The sequence below is a fragment of the Sarcophilus harrisii genome, chromosome 3 (genome assembly GCF_902635505.1).
Source record: "Sarcophilus harrisii chromosome 3, mSarHar1.11, whole genome shotgun sequence".
Lineage (NCBI taxonomy): Eukaryota > Metazoa > Chordata > Mammalia > Dasyuromorphia > Dasyuridae > Sarcophilus > Sarcophilus harrisii.
Window position 1 is genome coordinate 77035180 of NC_045428.1, and position 21343 is coordinate 77056522.

At 33.8% G+C, this 21343-nt stretch overlaps 1 protein-coding gene across 1 annotated transcript in view; it reads left to right on the forward strand.

The window, feature by feature from the left end:
* GPR1 (G protein-coupled receptor 1) overlaps window positions 1-18214 on the forward strand; it is a 53317-nt gene extending 35103 nt beyond the window's left edge. The window contains exon 2 of the mRNA XM_023500664.2: window positions 14623-18214. Within this exon, the coding sequence (XP_023356432.1) occupies window positions 14636-15700 (1065 nt within the window). The 5' untranslated portion in view covers window positions 14623-14635 and the 3' untranslated portion in view covers window positions 15701-18214. The remainder of the gene's footprint in view (window positions 1-14622) is intronic.
* Window positions 18215-21343: the final 3129 nt, after the last annotated feature.

The following is a 21343-nucleotide window of genomic DNA, read 5'->3' on the forward strand; positions in this document are numbered from 1 at the left end:
ATATCCTCATCTGTAAAATGAACTGGAGAAAGAAAAGGCAAAATGCTCTAATATCTTTGCCAAGAAAACTCCAAATGGGGTCACAAAGAGTCAAATATAACTAGCAAATGATTCAACAAAAAAAATAAATAAATAAAGAAGTACGCCTTTTTCTCGGCAGTACATGATACCTTTACAAAAACTGACCATATATTAAGCCATAAAATCTTTATAATTAAAGGCAGATCTATTTAAATGTATCCTTCTCAGATCATAATGCAATAAAATTACATTTAAGAAAGGATCATAGAAATACAGATTAAATGTTAATTGGAGACTAAATAACCTAATCTTTAAGAATAAGAGGGTTAAAGAGCAGGGCATAAAAACAACAAATAATTTTTATTAAAAAGAATGATAACAATAAAACACCATATCAAAACTTAAGGGATGCAGCAAAAGCATTAAACAGAAGGAAATCTCAACAAATTGGGTATGCAATTAAAAAAAAAAAAAACTAGAAAAAGAACAAATTTAAAATCACCAATTGAATACCAAACTGGAAATCCTGAAAATTAAAGGTGAGATTAATAGAGTTGAAGGTAAGAAAATCATTTTATTAATAAATAAAACCAGGAGTTTTATGAAAAAACAAAATAGATAATCATTGGCTAATATAATTTTTAGAAAGAGGGAAGAAAACCAAATCATTTATTATTAAATGTTTTATGATTTAAAATTATTATTAATTATTAAAATTTTATATATAATAATTAATTGTTAATAATTATTAAAAATAAAAAGGTTGGATACAGCACTAATGAAGATAAAATTAAAGCAATTATTGGGAATTATTTTATTTAATTATATGCCAATAATTTTTAACAATTTAAATGAAATGTAAGAATAATTACAAAAACATCAACTGCCCAAATTAACAGAAGAAGAAATAGGATATCTAAATCTATTTTAGAAAAAGAAATTGAACAGGACATAAATGAGTTTCCTAGGAAAAAAGTATCAGGAGCTGATGGATTTACCAATGAATTCTACCAAATATGTAAAGATAAACTAATTCCAATGTTAAAAAAAATTTATTTGGAATAATAGAAAAGAAGGACTGCTACCATACTCCTTTAATAAAACAAATATGATACTGATATCTCAAGTAGGAAAAGCAAAAACAGAGAGAGAGGAAATTATAGTCCAATTTCACTAATAAATATTGATGCAAAAATCCTAAATAAAGTACTGGATAGGAGACTACAATAATATAGCACAAAGAATGTACATTATAGCCAAGTGAGAATTATATTAGGAATACGGGGCTGGTTCAATATAAGGAAAACTGTTAACATATTGAATTATAGCAATAACAAAATCACATGGTTATAGCAATATATGCAGAAAAAACTTTTAACAAAATACATTCATTTCTACTAAAAAATATTTGAAAGCATAGGTATAAATGATAAAATTAATCTAAAATCATTAGTAAGCATTATCTGTAACAGGAAGAATCTAAAAGTCTTCCCAATAAGATCAGGTATGCTAGCAACATCAATAAAAGAAGAAAAAGGAAATTAAAGGAATCAGAATAAGCAATGAGGTAATAAAACTATCACTTTTCACAGATGACATGATGGTATACTCGAAAAATCCTAACAATTCAACCAAAAGCTCGTTGAAAATATTGATAACTTTAGCAAAGTAGCAGGAAATAAATTAAACCTACATAAATCTTTCATATATCCCCAAGAAAGCCCTGTAAGAAGAGCTAGCTAGTAAGAGACAGTTCACTTAAAATAACCATTGACAATATAAACTATCTGGGAGTATACCTGCCCAAGACAAACCTAGGAACTATATGAACATAGTTAGAAAACTTTTTTTATACAAATAAGTCAGATTTAAATAATTGGAGAAATATTTGTTGTTCATGAGTAAGCTAAGCTAATATAAGAAAAATGACAATTCTACCTAAATTAACCTACTTATTCAGTGCCATCTCAATTAAATTTAAAAAAATACTTTATTGAGTTAGAAAAAAGTAATAAAACTTGTTTGAAAGATGAAAAGTTCAAGACTATCAAAAAATTAATGAAAAAATATGAAAAGGTCTAACAAAGCCAAATCTTTATTGTAAGGGGGTAATTATCAAAACTATGTGGTACTGGCTAAGAAATAGAATTTTGAATTAGTGGAATAGAGCAGATATACAAAATATGGTAGTAAATGATTATAGTATCTTTGAATTTGATAAATGTAAAGATTTAAGCTTTCAGAATAATAATTCACTGTTTGATAACAATTGTTGGAAAAACTGGAAAACATTCTGATGGAAACTAGGCCTACAACACTACCTTATACCATTTACTACAATATGGTCAAAATGACCATAATCATAAAGGGGTATATCATAAATAAATTAGGACAAAGAACATATTACCTACCACATTTATGGATAGGAGAATTTATGAATAAACAAGAGAGAGAATACTGTGAAATATAAAATAGTTAATTTTGAACACATCAAATTGCATTTACATTACAATTACATTAAATTACAAAAAGTCTTGTACAAATAAAACCAATGTTACTAAGATTAGAAGGAAAGCAGAAAATTAACAAGGGTGGGTAAATTATAGATAGTTCCTTGGATAAGGCTTCATATCTCAAATATATAGAAAACTTTGTGAGATTTTAAAGAATATAAGTCATTCCCCAATTGATAGAGGATGTGATCAGTTAGTTTTTTGAAGAAATCAAAATTACATATAAAAATATGAAAAAATGTTCTAAATCATTATTGATTAGACAAAGTAATGTGGAAATATTCTCTCATACCTATCAGATTGGTTAAAAGGGGAAAATAACAAATATTGGAGGGGATGTGGAAATTTGGGACAGTAATACACTATTGGTGGAATTGTAAACTGATAACAACAATTTTGGAGAGCAATCTGGAATTATGGCCAAAGAGTTATAAAACCGTGTTTATCCTGTAACTAAGCAATACCACTATTAGGTTTGTTCCCAATGTGATCAGAGGAAAAAAGAATTTATATATTCTAAAATATTTATGACAGTTCTCTGGGCTGGCAAAGAACTGGAAATTGAGGAGATGCCCATCATTTGGAGAGTGGCTGAATAAGTTGTGTACGTGATTGTGATGGAATATTACTATATGGTAAGAAATGATAAGCAGTTTGATTTTAGGAAAATACGGAAAGTTTTGCATGAAATAACAGAGTGAAACAAATAGAACCAAGAAAACATTGTATACAATAACAACCATATTGTTCAAGAAGTAGAAGTGAATGACTAAGCTATTCCTTGTTATATGAATATTCAATTCAGTTACAAAGGATCGATGAAGGAAGATGCTATTCACTTGCAAAGAAAGAATTGATATATGGACCTATCTATTGAATAGTTCCACTATCTATCTATATCAATTATTGGCCTTTTCTAGTGTTGGGTTGGAAGATAGGGAGGAAAACCATTTGGAACTCAAATGTAATAAAAAATAAAATAATTAAAAAAAAAGATCACTGGGCAGAGCAATAAAGATTTTTTTTTTCTATCATCTTATCCAAACTTCAATATAGAAAAATTAACATTAAGAGCCAAAGATAATGAATGTAACTAAAACTGAGGAAATAGAAATATAATGCTATATAACCCTGCAAATTCCCATGACTCTTTTCAGTAAGCAATCCAGGCAGAAACGTATGATGATCACTCACATTTAGACAGCATTAAATACATTATTATCTCATTTGGTCCTCATATTAGTGAGGTAGAATATACAGGTTTATCCCCACTTTAGAGATGAGGTAACTGAGGCTCAGAATTACTAAGAAATTTGCTCATATCTCACAGTTGTGGTTGTACCACTACAATTGATCTGAAGTTTAATTATAACAATAACATTAATAATAATAGCTAACATTTAGATAGTACTTAACAAGTCCCAGATACTGTGCTAAGTATTTTAAAATTATTATTTCATTTAATTCTCACAACACCCCTGGGATGTAGGTGCTATTATTATCCCTATTTTATAGATGGGGAAACTGAGGTAGGGTCACATTGTTAATAAGTGTCTGAGGCCACATTTGAATTCAGGTCTTTCTAACTCCAGACTTGGCACTCTATCAACTGCCCTACCATTTTGTATCCTATTCCAGAATTGGGAGGGAATGCAATCTTTTGGTAAGACAGGTAGTATAAGGTGGTATCCCAAAAGTGTTAGTATATTTTTAAACTATGAAAGCTTAATTTTAACAGATCTAAAATAGACAGGATTTGTTACCTTGATTATTATCATTTTATGTGAGGAAAAAAAAACTTAATTAGAGTGCTATAATTCATTCTCTTGTCAGTATTATCAAAAAATAACTGTGTCTGCAAGATTCTAGGTCCAATTATACACTTACTAGCTGTGTGACCATGTACAAATAGTTTAAACTCTTTGGCCTTCTCATCTTAAACAAAAAATAGCTCTATCTACTTCACAGAATTGTTGTGAAGATCAAAAGAGATAATATGTATTTGTGAATTGTAAAATGCTAAATAAATATGTAATTCTTGGCTTTGTATGGTAGAAAGTGTTCAAGCAAGAAAGATTAGAGCTCAAGCTTTCCTATTAATGAAGACTGATCAGGAATTTAGCCTGAACTTAAATATCACTTTCCCTATACTAATAATATTTAATGGAGCAAGTAGATATAATTCTAGGCTGCTACCCCTTCTTCTTGAAGAAAATAAAATGGCCCACCCCTGGGCCCATTCACCTGCTTCCCCTCTTGGCAGGAATCAAAGTCTCCCTTAGAAAAATATAAGAGATGTATACTTATTGTGTATCTAATTTATATTTTAATATATTTAACATCTACTGGTCATCCTGCCATCTGGGGGAGGGGGTGGGGGGAAGGAAGGGAAAAATTGGAACAAGAGGTTTGGCAATTGTCAATGCTGTAAAGTTACCCATACATATAACCTGTAAATAAAAGGCTATTAAATAAAAATATATATATATATATATATAAGAGGAGATTCATTCTTGCCTCCCTGTCAGCCACATTGATACAGTCATACTACAAATATAAGGAATAATCAGTTTTGCTAAAATTAGTGTTAATTATTATAATCTGACATTTGTTGTATAAAAATAATTAGTAGTATAGTCTCTAAGGAAATTTGGCAGTTTGTTGCTTGGTCTTTCATATATAGTACAGAACAACCATATCAACTTAATCCCTCTTTGCTACTGGCTCATATCCTTATTAATTCTTTCTTTCTAGGTTCAAATTCTGTCTAGTGGCTGTGCTTTAGGAATAGCTCACTAAATTACCAAAACTGCCAAAAGTCTCCAGCTGTCTTGATTCCCATTCCAGAATAAAACTGAGAAAATCTCTTCTCCCATAAAATGGTTCCCTCATCTCATCAATCTCAAATTGTGACTATATAGGCGGGAGAATCATTAATGACTATGTTCTGTTTTAGAAATAAGTGAACATAAAAAACACTGATAAATAATCAAAGAAGACTTGTAATTCCATCAACCTTTCTCCCAGCAAATCTTGAGGAGACATTGCCGAAGAAAGGTCTGAGATTTAAACTGATTGAAAATTTCCCTTCACTATGCTCTGAGAAAAGCAGGAATCTTTTTTTAAAAAAAAGAACTGATGACTAAACTTTATTCTTATGGACTGCCACAACTGCCAGTCAGCAGTATAATCCTGAGCAAATCATTTAACCCAGTTTACCTGTTTCCTCACTTGTAAAATGAAATGAGGAAGGAAATGGCAAGCCATTCCAATATCTCTGCCAAGAAAACCCCAAATGGAATGTCCACAGAGCATCAGAAAAAATCTACCCGATGGGTGCTTATTTTATGGTAGCATTTATTTTAATTAACCTGAAAAATTTACAAAAACAATTTAAAATCTAAATCCTTTTAGACATTCCTCCTTGCTTTCCCACTCCCTTTTCTAGCAGTTATTCATTTTCATTGTTTATTCCAGTCTGTACAACTTTTAACAGCTGCATATACTGATCCAAATCACCGAAGCATGGGCACGGACTTTCTAAATTTTCTCTCAACCGTGTCCCCTTTCTTCAAATTTTCAAGGGCATGGTCATTAGACATGCACAACAATGTGTGTCTCTTTCTTGAAGAGTCTTATTCCAAAATTATATCACTGGCAGTTAATCTAGTCCCACCCTACCTAGGAGCAAGTGCCTTGTGTCAAGTAAAAGCTCTTCTTCTTTCTTCCCCAGCAAAGGAATCGCAGTTACTTAAAAATTAAATAAAATATCTGGGTGCTTAAATGTTAGCCAGCACTCTCTGTTGGCATGAAATTTTAATGCCAATTTAATTGAAGTATATGGTAATGATACTACCAAAAACATTGACTATGCCTTCTAAAAGAGTCCTTCAAGGGGCAGCTAGATAGCACAATGGATAGAGCACTGGCCCTAACATCAGGACCTGAATTTCAAATCCAGCCTCAGACACTTAACACTTCCAAGTTGTGTGACCCGTGCAAATCACTTAACCCCAATTACTTCAACAACCACAACAATTAAATTAAAATAAAATTTTTAAAAAAAGAATCCTTCAATATCAATAAGTGATGCAGTTGATACAGAGTTGGATTTGGAAGACCCAAATTCATATCTAATTTCAGATACTTGCTATCTGTGTGATTGGTCAAGTCCCTTAACTTTGTTTCATTTTCCTCAACTGTAAAATGGGTATAATAACGCTCCTATATTCCATGTTTATTTTGAATATCAAATGAGATGATATTTCTAAGGTACTCTGCACAATGCTTGACCTGCAATAGGTATTGTATAAATATCTTAGCTATTATTATCGGGGCAGCTAGGTGACATTGTGAATAAAACACCAGGTCTAAAATCAGCTTATCTTTATGAGCTCAAATCCTACTTCAGACACTTACTAGCTGTGCAATCCTGGACAAGTCACTTAACTTTGCCTCAGTTTCCCCATCTGTAAAATGAGCTAGAACAGGAAATGGCAAACTGTTCCAACATCTCTGTCAAGAAACCTCAAATAGGATCACAAAGAATCACAACTGAACACTACTATGATTGCTATTGTTATGAGCTTCAGTAACCCCAAGACAGGTCTGGTCCATTTATTCCCATATTGGTTATTATTCCAGAACCTTATCTATTATGGAAATATAGATATCTTTGCTCCTAATTCGAATCTAATGTTGAAGAAGGCTTGAAAAAATTCCTAGTACCTAACTCTCAGCTTGCTCCCTTCTTTGGAGGTAAGAGTAGAAAAGACTCTTGTCAATCAGAGAATCTTCTCACTCCACGGATGAATTCCTTGTATAAACATTCCCGACAGATGCCTGGTCTCTTTCAGAGACAGAGAGTAAGTTACTTGATGAGGCAGCCCTTTCTGGTTTGGGGCAGCTCTATTCTTAAAGATTTTAAATTAAATTAAACTAAATCTTGAATTGAAATCTATTTTCCTATAGTCTCCAACCATTGGTGGTGGTCTTTCTTAAGCAATGCAGAAAAAACCTACTCCATTTCCATATAGTTAGCCTTTCAAGCATTTGAAGACAATTGACATGTTCATTTTCCCCACCCCTGAATGCCTTTTTCTCTAAACTATGCCCCCAGGTCCCTTTATTCTTCTTCAAATGATACACTTTTCCAAACCATCATCATATGACCATCCTCCTCTGGACATACTCTCCTTTGTCAATGTCCCCTTTAACATGTGGCATCTAAAATTAAGCAAAAAGGTCCAGAAGTTGTCTGAGTACAAAGCCACTATTACATACTCCCTTCATCTTGGACATTTAAAATTCTAATAATATAGTCAAGATCAAAGTAGCTTATTTTTAGCAACCGATGCTTCCTCCCAGCCTCACTCCCACTCTATACAAGGAGAGCCAAACCCTTCTGGTCCTGTGGGAATAGAAAGTCATGATCTTAGAACTGACCGTAGCTCAGGGGACAAAGATGTCCCTTATCCCTTGTAACTGCTAAAGACACCTCTTAAAAAAAAAACTAAAAAAACCCACATAGAACCTGTTCTGTGAGCACTGCTTTTAAACATTCAGTCATCATTTGGCACACTTCAAAAATCATGAACAGTCAACAAGGTCATCATTATCCTTTGGAAATCATATGGTTTGGCTTTTTTATTTTATTTTTCTGACAAGTTATCCTGGAACTCAGCACTGCATAAGAACAAGCTATAATTTTAATTTCAGAATGAAAAGTGGAGCTTCAGGAATCTTAATCATATAATTATGAAAGCTTTCTAATGGCACCCAGGCAAGATCATAAATTCAGGATAACTAAAATGAGGTCATATGGTGTGGTGGAAAGAACACTGGATGAGAAATACATCAACTCTTTTTTAAATAGTTCACTATTACCTAGTTGTGTGGCCTTTCTCAGACCTCAGTTTCCCCATCTGTAAAATGAAAGAATTAGACTAGATCGTCTATAATATATCTTTTTAGTTCTGAAATATTCTTGTGTGATTCATTTCTGTGGTACAGTGACCAGAGAAGCACAGCCAACTAGTTAATTGTCCTGTAGACTCCATAGCCAGGTTAAATAATAATAATAATTATTAAATAATAATAAGTTTAAGTCATAGATATGGGGTAAAAGGCAATTTTGCTTTTTTTCCTCTTAAATTTCAAGTGCAATTCAAAATGTGTAGAAATTTCTAAATTTGAATCAGTCTTTATACTGGGGACTTAGGCTTCTCCCTGTTTAACAAAATAATTTTAACTGGGAGCATCCCAGAGGCTGACAGGCAATATTGAACTTGGATTGCATGTGGTAGAATTTTCTAACTCCAGGAGTATTCTTTCATTGTCAGTCCTCCCTTGGGTGGTGGCTAGGCTGGGTGGTTTGATAAAATATTTCTTTACCTCTTCTCCCTCCAGTAATCTTTCCCTGGGGACATTCTTCCAAAGAGAAATTAGGGATATCACGGAAGCCAAACATTTTGAGTATGTCCTGGGTGGAGCACATTTTATGTTCTGCCCCAAGTAAAAAACATTCAGATATAGCTCCACTCAAGCCCCACCCACCCCTCTTTTTAAAATTAAGTCAAGCTCACTTGCCCCGAGAAGACAGACAGATTTCACATAATAAGTCATCCATAAAATTCACTAATCAAGTATTTTGTGACTCAAGAATGAGGTTCTTTATAAATGGACCAGAACTGATTCTTAGTGAGCAAAATTGGCTCCTTTCATAGATCATACTCTGAACTCAAAAATCCTCTGCTATGAGTCTTTAGCATTTTTTGTTGTTGTTCAGTTGTTTCCAACTCTATGACCCCATTTGGGGATTTTTTTGGTAAAGATATTAGAGAAGCTTTCCATTTTCTTCTCCATTTTATTTTGCAGCAGAGGAAACTGAGGCAATTAAGAGTTAAGGCACTTGTCCAAAATCATACAATTTAGTGCCCGAGTCAGATTTGAATTTACAAAGATGAGTCTTCCGACTCCAGGCCTGGAATTTTATCTATAGTAAAACCCAGCTGTCTCTTTACAAGAGGCACAATTAACTTCACAATTAAAAATATATTATAATCTGAGTATGTAATGCCAGAGAAACTGAGCAAGACAGAGATTAGAGACCAATTCAATAGTTTATTAAATGCAGAGAAATACTGGGACCATTGGATTTATGTTGGTCCCAGGGCCAGATGATAGTCTATCATCTCAGAGTCCAGCAATTAAGTATCAGAGGGTAAGCTTTTTATAGGATAACAAGAACAATGACATAGTGGGGGAGGTACCTAGGTGGGGATAACCTAATGGGGAGGGAGGCCCCTAGGATGACACAATGGAGGGAGGTTACTGATATTCTAATGACATCTAAAATGGATAAACTTTTATCCTGTCAAACATTAAGAAGGAATATCTATAACCTAAAGATATAAAACCTTTATCTCATCAACCATTTAAGAGGGAAGTATTATAGCCTGGGGTTGTGGGGCAGAGCAACTGAGGTCTAGACCTTTATCTCATCAAACATTAAGAAGGAAAGGTTATAACCCAAGGCAGAATAACTAAATAAGACAATGGGGAAACTAGGTCAGGACATCAAAAGGGAACTTTGGCACAAGTATGGTGATTTTTTAAAAAAGTTTTATTGAATTGTATTCTTTTTTATTACATACATTTACAATCCCTTTCTATTTCATGATAAGTTTTTTATAACAAAATAAAATAATTAAATAAAACCAATAATATAGTGATCTTATCTGAAAAATGCATGCAATATTTCATATCTGTAACCTTCCAAATTCTCAATTTAAAAAAAAGCACCTAAAATCCATTTTTGCTCCCTCCTATTCCCTACTCCATTTAAAAAGAAAAACTTTTTTTTTCCTTGAACAAATATATATATATATATATATAAAACAAGAAAAAGAATTTCCCATAAAGGGTATAAATACAAAAATACACATTTCATTCACTACCTTAATTCTGCCATGTTCTCTTACTGGATAGTGTTTTATCACCAGTTCTCTGGAATTGTTGAATGACCCTTGCTTTGTTCACAGTTCTTGCATCTTTCAAAGTTGTTTGTATTTATAATGTTGCTGTTATTGTATAAAGTTTCTTGTTCTGTTCATTTCATCATTCATCAGTTTATATAAATTTTCAAAATTATTTACTGATATTATGAAATTGTTCTCCTGATTCTTCTGGCTCACTTAACTCTCTGTAAATTCATATAAGTTTTCAAAATTTCCCTAAGGACTGCTTTGGCTACATCCCCAAATTTTGGGGTGTTGTCTCATTGCTATCATTATATTTAATGTCTCTCATACTAGAGGAGTCATTTTCAGATTTAACAGAGAATTCAAGGAAAAGCTTTTTCCTTCCTCTCTTTACTCATCCAAAGTAAATAGCTTCAGCCAAGAATGATCACAGAAGAGAACAACTTAGGTTTCCATGGTAGAGAGGGAAAACCTGGGGTAAAAGAAAGTATCTCAAACTGATTTGATCCCCCCAAATAAAGGGGAACCAAATCTAAACTTGTGAAATTTCTGCAGCAAAAATGAAAGAAAAAGGAAAGAAAGAAGGAAGGAAGGAAGGAAGGAAGGAAGGAAGGAAGGAAGGAAGGAAGGAAGGAAGGGAGGGAGAGAGGGAGAGAGGGAGGAAGGGAAGAAGGAAAACAGGGAGGGAGAGAGGGAGGGAGGGAGGAAGGAAGGGAGGGAGGAAGGAAAGATCCACTGATCCCAGTATATCTCTACATTTAATAAACTATTGAATTGTTCTCTTATCTCTGTCTTGCTCAGTTTCTCTGGCATTACAAAGGAAGGAAGGAAGGAAGGAAAGAAGAAGGAAAAAGAAAGAAATTGTGATTATATAGAGAAAATATGATGTTTGATTTACATTTTCTTCTTAATCTCTATATGAGTTGTCTGGACTTTGTAAAGTACAAAAATATCATAAAGTTCTGATGTAGGTTTTATTGGTGTAAGCATGAGAAGTAATTTAAATTGCACATAAATAGCATAATTTCATGGCATTAAACTAGGTCTGAATAACAAATTTCTTATATGCTAAACTTCAGATTAGATCTAAGATTAGCAGTCAAATTTTAAAATTTCAGAAAATTCATTCCTGACCAAATATACTTACTGATGATCTGATTTTTATAATAATTTTGACTTTATACATTAGTAATCCATCTACCCTTTCTGTTGTCAAGATTTTACAGCTCACATACTCCCTTGCATAACTGGATTCAAATCACTAAATGGCATTTCATTCCCAAAGTGAAGTAGTACCATGGGGGTAGGTAAATGAATGAAATATAGAATATTTTCACAACTTCCATAGCACATGGGTCTCTTTGGGAAATGGACATCTTCAAATCCTTCACGTCACGCTACCAACTTGGAAGGATGGTTCTAAGACTTTCAATCATACCAGATAATGTTCTAATAGATTTGGGCAACTGTATGCATGTGATATGTCTGTGAAAGAGAAAAAGGGAGAGGAAAAGAAAGATATAGATTATGAAATATTAAATTTGATGAAAACAAATGGGATGCACAGAAATATTTATATTTGAGAGATCTTGATGGGGAAAACACAGAAAAAGAAGGAAGTATTATCTTAACATTAAATATCCAATCTGTGCCAAAATAGAATGAGAGGCATGAGTTTTTATTCTGCCATGCAGAAATAACTGAATTGTACTTTTTTTGTGTTACCTCTCAGCCTTAGACTCTATAAAGTTTCTGGAAAATTTGCATGTCCAGGTGCTAGTTGCCATGATAAAAAAAGAAAGAGACTTGCAGAGAAATGAATGAGTATGTTCCAAGTCAAGAGAGGAAGGCATTTAAAATAATTCTTTCTATCGTAGATGGGAGTCAGAGCTGATGACTTCTAGTTGAGGGAAGACAGGGAAAAAATATAACCACAGCCTAAGCAGCCATTTTTTCTTACATCTCGGGTGAAACAAAAGACAAAAAAAAAAAAAAAAAAAAAAAAAAGGCTGAATCTAACAGGCTAATGTATGTAGCTTGGATCATATAAAGCTACGGGGGAGGGGGGAAAGCACTAAAAATCTTAAGCAGCTCTGCTGAGCAGTTGACCAAAAGCAACTAGGAAGTGTAGGGCAGCCCCGGCAGAAAAGAGATATGGGTCAACGACAGCTACAGAAACAGAGCTTCTGAGATAGACAGCTGTGGAAATGGCAGTTAGAGATGGCCATAGAGAGGCAGAGCTGTAACAATTGACAATTGAAGAGTAAGGGGTTTTGCATCCGACAGCTGTGGAGGTGGGACTTTGGAGGGGACCAGCTGCAGTCAATTTCCCCCAGATTGGACATCCAAATTCTGCAGGTGACAGCTGAGGAAGCTGCCTTGAGGGACACTACAGCAACAAGATGAAGTAGCCCTCCCTCTAGTGTCCTCAGCGTGGAAGTTCATCCCAATTTGGGAATTCATTCCCATTTCCATTGGCATGGAAGACTCCCAGGAAATTACTGACTTTCCAAAGAACTGCACTCTATAGTGGTGGTTCTCAAACATTTGTTCTCAGTATCTTTAGACTATTAAAATTATTGAGGATCTGTCCAAAAAGTTTTTGTTTACATGAGTTATATTTATAAATATTTACCATATTAGAAATAAAAATTACGTTTCTAATTTGTGGACCTTCTGAAAGGGTTTCTCTGGACCACACTTTGAGAACCATTGCTCTGTAGGACTAGAATAAATAATAGCCAAATTCATCTGGAGGTACAAAAGGTCAAAAATCACAAGGGAAATAACTGGGGGAGAAAAATGAGAAGGAAATGGCCTAGCAGTACTAGATTTCAAACTGTACTACAAAGCAAAAAAGATCAAATCAGTTTGGTAACTAGCAATCCAGTATCTAAGTGGGCCCCAGTGAGGAACAAGCTGATCCTGTGGAATTATCTTGTACTGACATTATCATATACAAACAGAACTATTCTGTATGACACCCACTGTTACCTTAAACAATTTGGAAGTTAAGCAAGAGTGGGGGGGAGGAATCAGGGAGAAAAAGAAAGAAAGGGAGAGAGAGAGAGAGAAAGAGAAAGAGAGAGAGAGAGAAGCGTCATTCAGAGGAAGAGATAAGATACACAACATACAGAAGAAAATGAATCTAGGAAGCTAGTGTTCAGTAAACCCAAGGATTTTTTTTTTTCTTTTAATAACTTTTTATTGACAAAACCCAAGGACTCTTAAAGGCTCATTATTTGATCAAAGTTGCTGGGAAAATTGACTGTGGTTTGGCAGAAATTAAATTTAACCTCACATCTTATTTTTCCTTTGTTTCTGAGGAGTTTGTAAGATGATTTTATTATTTATTACATTATTTTTCATCTTACTACACTCAATTAACTGATTTGATTTTATAACCTTCTGATGACTGGCCTGATATTGTTCAAACTGCATTACCTCTTTCAGTCAGTTTTTCATCCCTAAAATTGAAAGGGTTGGTCCTTACTTGCTTTGAAATTCTAGGAATCATTCATTCATTCAACAAGTGTTTATCTAGTATCCTCTATATTCAAGGCATGTGTTGAGCACTATTACGGAAAATGAAAAGATTTATAAAACATAATTCTCAAAGAATTTACACTTGTGTCTTAAGTAGATCATAACATATCGAGATTTGGTATCTCTCCACATGTAAACATTAAGTACCAAAAGCTATTTATTATATGTTAAAAGTTCTAATAAACCCAATAAATTTCATCTGAATCAGACTAATAGAACTGTCTAGAAGACATGGAACAAAATATTATTTTAGAAAACCTTAAACACTTTATAAACAAAAAGTCTTGCAATTTTTCAACAAATTAAGTGAGTGATAATTATTTTTCCTATTTAAAAATGAAAAAAGGGAGGCCAAGGAAATAACTTTTCTAAATACAATATTGTGTTGATTGGCACAATGCTTACTCAGAAAATGTGTTAGAGTTTGAACGTCTGACCAGAAACTAATTATACTATTTCAGGTCTAACATGATGAAAAAATGTTCCTTCATTTGTGCTCACTATTAAATGAAGTTTCCCTCTTTTTTAAAAATTTGTTTTATAATTTCCTAATTCTCCAGGCAGCAAGACATCATGGACGAGTTTGAATATCTCTTTGATGATTCTGAGAATTACACCTATTCCTTTGAGTTTTCTCAAGAAGAGCAGGAATTGGAAGAGAAGTCTCACCTGGGAACTGTACAGTGGATTTCTCTTGTGTTATATAGCTTAGCATTTGTCCTTGGGGTGCCAGGAAATGCCATAGTCATCTGGTTCACAGGGTTTAAGTGGAAAAAGACCGTCGCCACTCTCTGGTTCCTCAATCTGGCCATTGCAGATTTCATTTTTGTTCTCTTCCTGCCTCTTTACATCTCCTACGTGGCCATGAATTTCCATTGGCCCTTTGGCACCTGGCTGTGTAAAGCCAACTCCTTCATTGCCCTGTTGAACATGTTTGCCAGTGTGTTCTTCCTCACGGTGATCAGCCTGGACCGGTACATTCATCTGATTCACCCCATCTTCTCTCAACGTTACCGAACGCCAAAAAATGCCCTTTTTGTCATTGGTCTAGTCTGGCTGATGGCAGTTATGATTGGTGGTCCTGCCTTGTACTTCAGGGAGACTCTGAACATCAACAGCCACACTATCTGCTACAACAACTTCCACCAGAATGATACCAGCATCATTTTAATGAGGCACCACGTTCTGACCTGGATAAAATTTGTTTTTGGTTATCTCCTTCCCCTGCTCACCATGATCATTTGTTATTCACTGCTTGTCCTCCAGGTGAAAAAGAGAGCAACTCTCACGTCCAGCAAGCACTTCTGGACAATACTGGCCGTGGTGCTGGCCTTTGTCATTTGTTGGACCCCCTTTCACCTCTTCAGCATTTGGGAGCTCTCAATTCACCACAGCAACCACTTCCACCATGTGCTTCAGGCAGGACTTCCCCTCTCTACTGGTTTAGCTTTCTTCAACAGTTGCCTGAACCCTCTTCTTTATGTCTTAATTAGTAAGAAGTTCCAGGTTCGCTTCCGGACTTCAGTTGCTGAACTCTTAAAACATACATTAAGGGAGGTTAGCTGGTCAGGAACAATGAGTGAACAGTTTAAACACTCAGAGACTAAGAATCTGTGCCTCTTAGAAATGACTCAGTGAGGAAGACAAAATTAAAGCTTAAACAATATAAAACAAAAGAAAACCAAATTGACTATGACACTTGAGTAAGAAGCAACTGGTTTTACTGATAAAATAATCAAGGCAGGCAAATACTGGCTGATTAACAACTTTTTCAGTGAACCTCTGTGTGTCTCTTGACAGGGATATCTTTGAATCAAATCTAATTATAAGATATCCTGCGAGACATTTTTCTATCTGTTGACTGTGGTAACCCCATTTAGGGTTGTCGCAGATATGGGAAGAAGCTTGTTTAATTTGATTGTTACTTATCATGCTATACTGACATAGTCTTTGATAGTGAAGTATTTTATTATTTTCTTAGAATAACTTAAAAGATCTTGGAGTTTATTATTAAAGATAAGATAGATCTTTCCAAGAATGTTAAGTTATATGTGGCTTCTAACATTCATTTTCATTTTTGTCAATAACCTCACAGACATAGCCACAAAATCACTAATAGGTTTATTCTTAATTGTATGTCATTCATGCATTCTCCCCAAAGCATAGATGTTATATTCATGAAAAATGTATTATTACAAATATAAGTAAATCCTTAAAACTGTGTGTGTGAGAGAGAAAGAGAGACAGAGTGAATGTTAAGAACATCAAAAAGCCACAGATTGACATCTAAGTAAACAGTAAATTTGGCCAAAAGAAAATGGGAAAAATACAGAATTCGAACTCAAAAAGCCTAGGACTCAATATTGAATTTGATTCTACCAGTTCCATGATTTTAAACAAGTTACTTTGGGCCTCAGTTATTTATTTTTACAATTAAAAAGTTGGAATAGAAGATGAACTGTAGGATTCCTTCTCCCACAATCCTATAAGTTCGTAAAATGAAGGATTTGATGACATAACTTCATTCCACTACTTCTCCATATTGTGATTAAAAAAAAAAAGTCCAATGCACAAGTCATCTCATATAAAAAACAACTCCTTTTAACAAACTAAGTGCCTACTGTATGCAAGGGATCATGCTAAGTACGGAGCACATATAGACAAAAGGGAAATAAATAATACTTGCTTATAGGGAGCTTATGGTCCACTTAGGCTCTCCTGTTCTGTAGAAATTGATCTCCACCTGCCAAGAAGTAGAGTTGGTAAGAGCTAAAAAAAAATGAGATTCTGGTCTTCTGACTTCCAATTTCAAGAGAGAAGTTATGTCATTTCAGAATCTCTTCAGATTGCTGAAGAGAGAAAGATCCAGGAAGATCTTCTTCTGAGAAGTTGACATATGTAGAAGCCGTCATTTCAATCATGTCCCTATTCCTGTTTTACAATACTAGAGACTGGAAATTTCCCCTTGGATGAGATCTGAGACTCTCTTGGTTGAGATGAATTACCTCCCTCTCAAAGAGAGAGCCCATGCCTTCTGTGTTTTTCTGGTATAATCTCATATGTATGCCTTTTTTTTATTTCTGATTACTCTCTTTTGAACAAATGGATTTATCTACTATTTGCTACATGTCTTTGTTTAACTGACAGCCTTGGATATATAGCTTATAGCACTCCTTTTCCTTTAAGAAACAAAGATCAGGAGTTCAGCTTGAACTAAACATTATTTCCCCTCTATGGACAATATTTAAATATTTCAGATAGATATAATTGTAGCCTAGTTCTCTGTGTCTCTGTGTCCCTGTGTGTCTCTCTGTTTCTGTGTCTCTGTTGGTCATTTTTTGTCTGTCTGTCTTTGTCTGTCCAAAAAACTCCACAGTGATCTGCTTCCCCTCCCAGCAGGAAACAAAGCACAAATAACTGAATGGTGAGAAAAGGAGAGATGGTTTGGTGAATGATAGATAGGCAAAGTCTGTGTAAGTCCTGGTAATTTGAGATATGTCCTAAAGGAAGCTAAAGGTTCTGTTCTTCAATTGGTCAATTATAATTCTAATGTAAGCGAAACAAGCAAATAACTATTTTCATATAAAATAAATACTAAATAAATAAAAGGAAATCTCAGAACGAAGCAGTAGCAGTATTAGGGGAGGAAGGAAGATGAGATGTGACCAGGAAAGAAAGGGGTTTAGTCCAAGCATAGGAGGAAAGCAGGAATATAAAGGCACAAAAATAGAACAGCAAGTATGTTAATATAGTTGATTGTAGGGTTTGTAGAGGGGAGTCATGTAAGAAAACTTGGAAAAGTAGGAAGAAGCCAGTTTGTGAAGGGCTTTCAAGGTCAAATGTGGAAGATTATGTTTGATCCTGGGGGTGACAGGGAGCCACTGTGTTAAGATGAAAATGAGAGAGGGTAACATGATCAAATGATTTAGGAACATTACTCTTGCAGCTGAAGGAAGGATGGATTCAAATGGAGAGAAATTCAAGGCTAAGAGACCAATTAGAAGATTATTGTTATATAGACATGAAATAAATTAAAATTTTGGTACCAGTTTATACACAAGTATACACATTTACCAGATTATACACAGTAACAGCACGATTACACAATAATCAACTATGATAGACTTAGCTCTTCTCAGCAATACAGTGATCCAAGACAATTCCGATAAATTTAGGATGGAAAATGCCATTGACATCCAGAGAGAGAATTATGGAGACTGAATGAATGTGGATCAAAGCTTAATATTTTCACCTTTTTATTATTGTTATTGTTTGTTCTTGTGGGGTTTTTCCCCCCTTTTGGTCTGATTTTTCATGCACAATATGACAAATATGGAAATATGATTACATATGTATAGCTTATGTCAAATTGCTTGTTATCTTGGCGACTGGGAGGAAAAGAAGAGAGGGAAAAAATATGGAATTCAAAATCTTACAGAAATTAATGTCAGGGCATCTGTGAAAGCCACATATTAAAAAAAGAAATACATAGCAAAAATTCATGCTTTCATGTGCTATCATGTGATAATTGAAAGAATTCATTTTGGGAGGGAGTGTTTGGTAAGTTGAGAAAAAATTAAGAAAAGTAAAAGTTGTTGCAGGGGGCAGCCTGGCATAGAGGAAAGAACTTACATATTATAAAGTTGTTTTTCCTGTTATAAGGCTGTTTTTCCTCAGCAATTCCTATTTAAAGCTATTTTAAAATGAAATTAAGTAACAGATCTCTCTTTTCTTATTGCCACTGTTAATTTGAACTTTTTATTCCTCTAACAGAGCTAAGAAATCAGAACTAACAGTACCAGTTTTGTTTCTGAGCAGTTTCACCCAAAGACTATAATAAATAATCCAAATACCAACATGCATTAAACCATTTACTCAATGATTTTGAAACCCCAAATGAAGAATGCTTGCAGTATATTAGAGCACATTAACCTTTAAGTTAATAGACACCAACTCTTTGATTCTTGAAATTCCTGGGTTTAAATCTAATTTTCATTTTTTAAAATATGCCCGGGGTCTAGGGGCAAGGAAAAAAAAAAAAAGGAAGGCAGGAAGAAAAATGTTCTCCATTAAGCAAATTAAATGAAAGCACTAAATGCAGGGTCTCTAATAGGAACCCCTAGGTCCATAATTGGCATCCTATTATAAAGAGCCCTGGGTTCTTGTGTGATTTCAGACAAAATCACTTAACTTTGCTGAACCTCAGTTTTCTCATTTGTAAGGGGGCTGGACAAAATAGCTGCCAAAATGCCTTCTAACACAATTCAAAAAACTATGAAAATGAGCAATTATAGATTGATAGATCTGAAAGGAGCCTTAGACATTCTCTGTGCCTAATTCCTTATTTCATAGATGATGAAATTGAAAATCTTTACTAGTCTATTGTCTAATTCATCCATTTATAGCCAGGCAGGCTCTATTGGAATCATCCTTAATAAGAAAGACTAGTTTTGTTTATAAAGATGAGAAGCTGGTTTCGCAATCTTTTCTGGTAGCAAAGGCATTAATACTGGAAGTTCACATTTCTTCAGTAATTTGTAATTCATAAAGTTGATTCTTCACACCAACCGAAAGACCTAAATAGCTCTCATCGGTATAATTATACTTATCTTACAAATGAGAATAGTGAGATTCAGAGAGGTTAAATAATAACAATCCACCTCCTCACAAATACCCTACAGAGTGAGTGACAGGAAAATCATCACTAAGAAACATAAAGAAATAAGTAAGGAGAAAAGACCTAGTTGTCCTTAATAAATGAAAGATGAATTACATCCTCAGGTACTAGACAGCTCTCAGATGTGATCTCTCAGTCATTATCTGTACTATTTGAAAGATCATATAAAAGAGAAGGGACATAAGATTGGAGAAGGGAAAATTGTCCTGATTTTTAGAAAATAATAGGTTTGAATTACAGGACAAATAACTTGATTTCACTTCCTGGGAAATTGGGTCACTAAAGGGATGGTAAATGAATACTAGAGAAGAGAATCAATGATTATAAAGAAAGAGACAAGTGTGACCATCAAAAAAAGAGGTTGTAACTTGTTTTCTTTTTTTGACAAGAATATTAAACTAGTAACAGAAGGGAATGCTGTGAATATAATTTACCTTGGATTCAGCTAAACTTCTGATAAGTTATCTCATGCAATTCTTATGAAGAAGATGGAGTGATGTGTATTACAGCAGAGTTTCTGAACTTTTTCCACTTGCAACACCTTTTCACCACGAGAAATTTTTATGTGACACAGATACATAGTAATATAAACTAGGTATATATATCAAACATTTACTTATAATAAATCATAAAGAAATGTATTTAAAAAAATTCTTTGATATACATACAATTTTTACCATTTATTAAAGATGAAAGCACGTTTGCATACTAATGAGATAGATGTGCTTTTTTATTTTTACATAAAGAAATAAATCTTGGAATAATATTTGATTTCCATAACCCCCAAATTCAGTTATGCAACTCTTTATGGAATCCCAAACCAGTCTGAGTTCTAGATTGGATGATATAACAATCAAATTTAGAACTGATTATATGCCAAGAATCAAAAAGTAATTTTTAATATCTGTCTGGCAGGAGATCTCTAATAAGGTACCCTTGTTTGATCCTCTACTGTTTTTAAAGTGTATTTAAAAAAAATTAAATGCATTTTTATTATAAATTTAACAAACATCAATAAAATGGGCAATTCCATATCAGAATAAAATGAAATAAAAAAGAATCTACATGGAATTATGAATCTGTTATGTACAATTTACTTTTCTTTTTAAAATATCTAATCAATTCGATGTGTAACTTTCAAAGATGACTTTCTGGTCTGATTCTTATCTATCTTTTATAACTCCAGAGCTTAACATAATATGTGGAATAGACTAAATTGCTTAATAAATGTTTGTTGACTCACTGGTTGCCTCCTCTGAGCATTTTTAAAAATGTTTCAATTATCATCTTTTCTTTCTTTTCATTTCTTTCTGGGAAGGAGGAAGCTACTCTATCCTAGTTCCCATATCCTTCCCACCTATATCACAAGCCCTCCAATAAATGTAACTTTCCTTTTTTTGATAATTTTTTCTGATCAAGTCTGTGCTATTTACATTTTTTTCACTAACTTGGATAAAGGTATGGATGACTTGCTCATTAAATTTGTAGATGACATTAAGCTAAAAGGGATGGATAAAACACTGAATGATAGGATCCAAAATGCTTTGCATAATACTGTGGTTAGATTTATAATTGGGCTAAATCTAATTAGTTGAAATTCAAGC